This window comes from Myotis davidii, unplaced genomic scaffold (assembly GCF_000327345.1).
Source record: "Myotis davidii unplaced genomic scaffold, ASM32734v1 scaffold399, whole genome shotgun sequence".
Lineage (NCBI taxonomy): Eukaryota > Metazoa > Chordata > Mammalia > Chiroptera > Vespertilionidae > Myotis > Myotis davidii.
Window position 1 is genome coordinate 5,184,223 of NW_006292094.1, and position 992 is coordinate 5,185,214.

A 992-nucleotide genomic window follows, 5' to 3' on the forward strand; every position below is an offset into this window, starting at 1 on the left:
CTGCTGGTGGCCAGCAGCCACATGCTCAAGGAGGTGCTGGGCGGCCCCTTCGTGGACCCGCTCAAGAGCCTGCGGCTCCCGCGGGAGCTGAACCCCAACAAGAAGTACAGCTGGATGCAGAAGAAGGAGGAGCAGGTGAGGTTTCCTGCCCGTTTCCTGCCTGGGGCCTGTGCGGTGGGGCTGAGACGGGTCCCCGGAGATGCCACCATGGGGCATGGCTGGCTTTGGAGTCGGAGGGGCCGATCCATGTCCAGCTTCCACCACTGCCTCCTGTGCGGTCCTGGGCAAGCTGTTGTTTACGTCTGGGCCTTGGCTCCCCTGTTGGGTGTGTCCCCTGGCGGCAGCCCGACGGGTCGGGAAGGGTGGGCTGGCTGTGCCCCTCACTCCCTGGGGGCCTTGGGCGGTGGCCTGGGTCTCTGAGCGCCACCTGTGGCGGGTGCTGTGGTGGCCGCCCTGCCTGAGCTGTTGTTACGGGTCAGTTGGCCTTGACGCAGCCGCCAAAGCTGGTCTTCCGGTCCCTGTCGTGCAGATGAGGTGTCTGTTTTGCCCAAGGCCACGGTCCGAAGGGGCAGAAGGGGTCTGAGCTGGGCGCTTGGTCTTGGCCATGAAGCCTCGCCGCCCCCCTTGTCTGAGCGGGCGCCGGTCAAGGTGGCGGGAGCCAGTGGGTGTCGGCGTCCTCACCCCCCTCTCCCCCCAGATGTTCGCCATGAAGTCCTCCCTGGAGCACATGGACGCCATGGAGCTGGACTTCCGCATGCGGCTGGCCGAGGTGCAGCGGCAGTACAAGGAGAAGCAGCGCGAGCTGGTGAAGCTGCAGCGGCGCCGCGAGTCCGAGTGAGTGCCCACCCCGCCCCGCCCCTGCCCTGCCCCGGGGCCCAGCGTGGCGCTCAGTAGGTCCGCGGTGTAGGCCGGCCGAGGTGTGTGTGGACCCGAGTGACGTGGGCGCATCGTCTAGCCAAGCGTGTGATTCTTTTTAAGGGACAGGCTCGAGG

General features: G+C 67.2%; 1 protein-coding gene across 1 annotated transcript in view; it reads left to right on the forward strand.

Moving 5' to 3' along the window:
• The window catches only part of TNRC18 (trinucleotide repeat containing 18), a 70,330-nt gene that overhangs the window by 20,389 nt on the left and 48,949 nt on the right, over positions 1 to 992 (forward strand). The window contains exons 13-14 of the mRNA XM_015565149.1: positions 2 to 135; positions 698 to 834. Of these exons, the coding sequence (XP_015420635.1) occupies positions 2 to 135; positions 698 to 834 (271 nt within the window). The remainder of the gene's footprint in view (position 1; positions 136 to 697; positions 835 to 992) is intronic.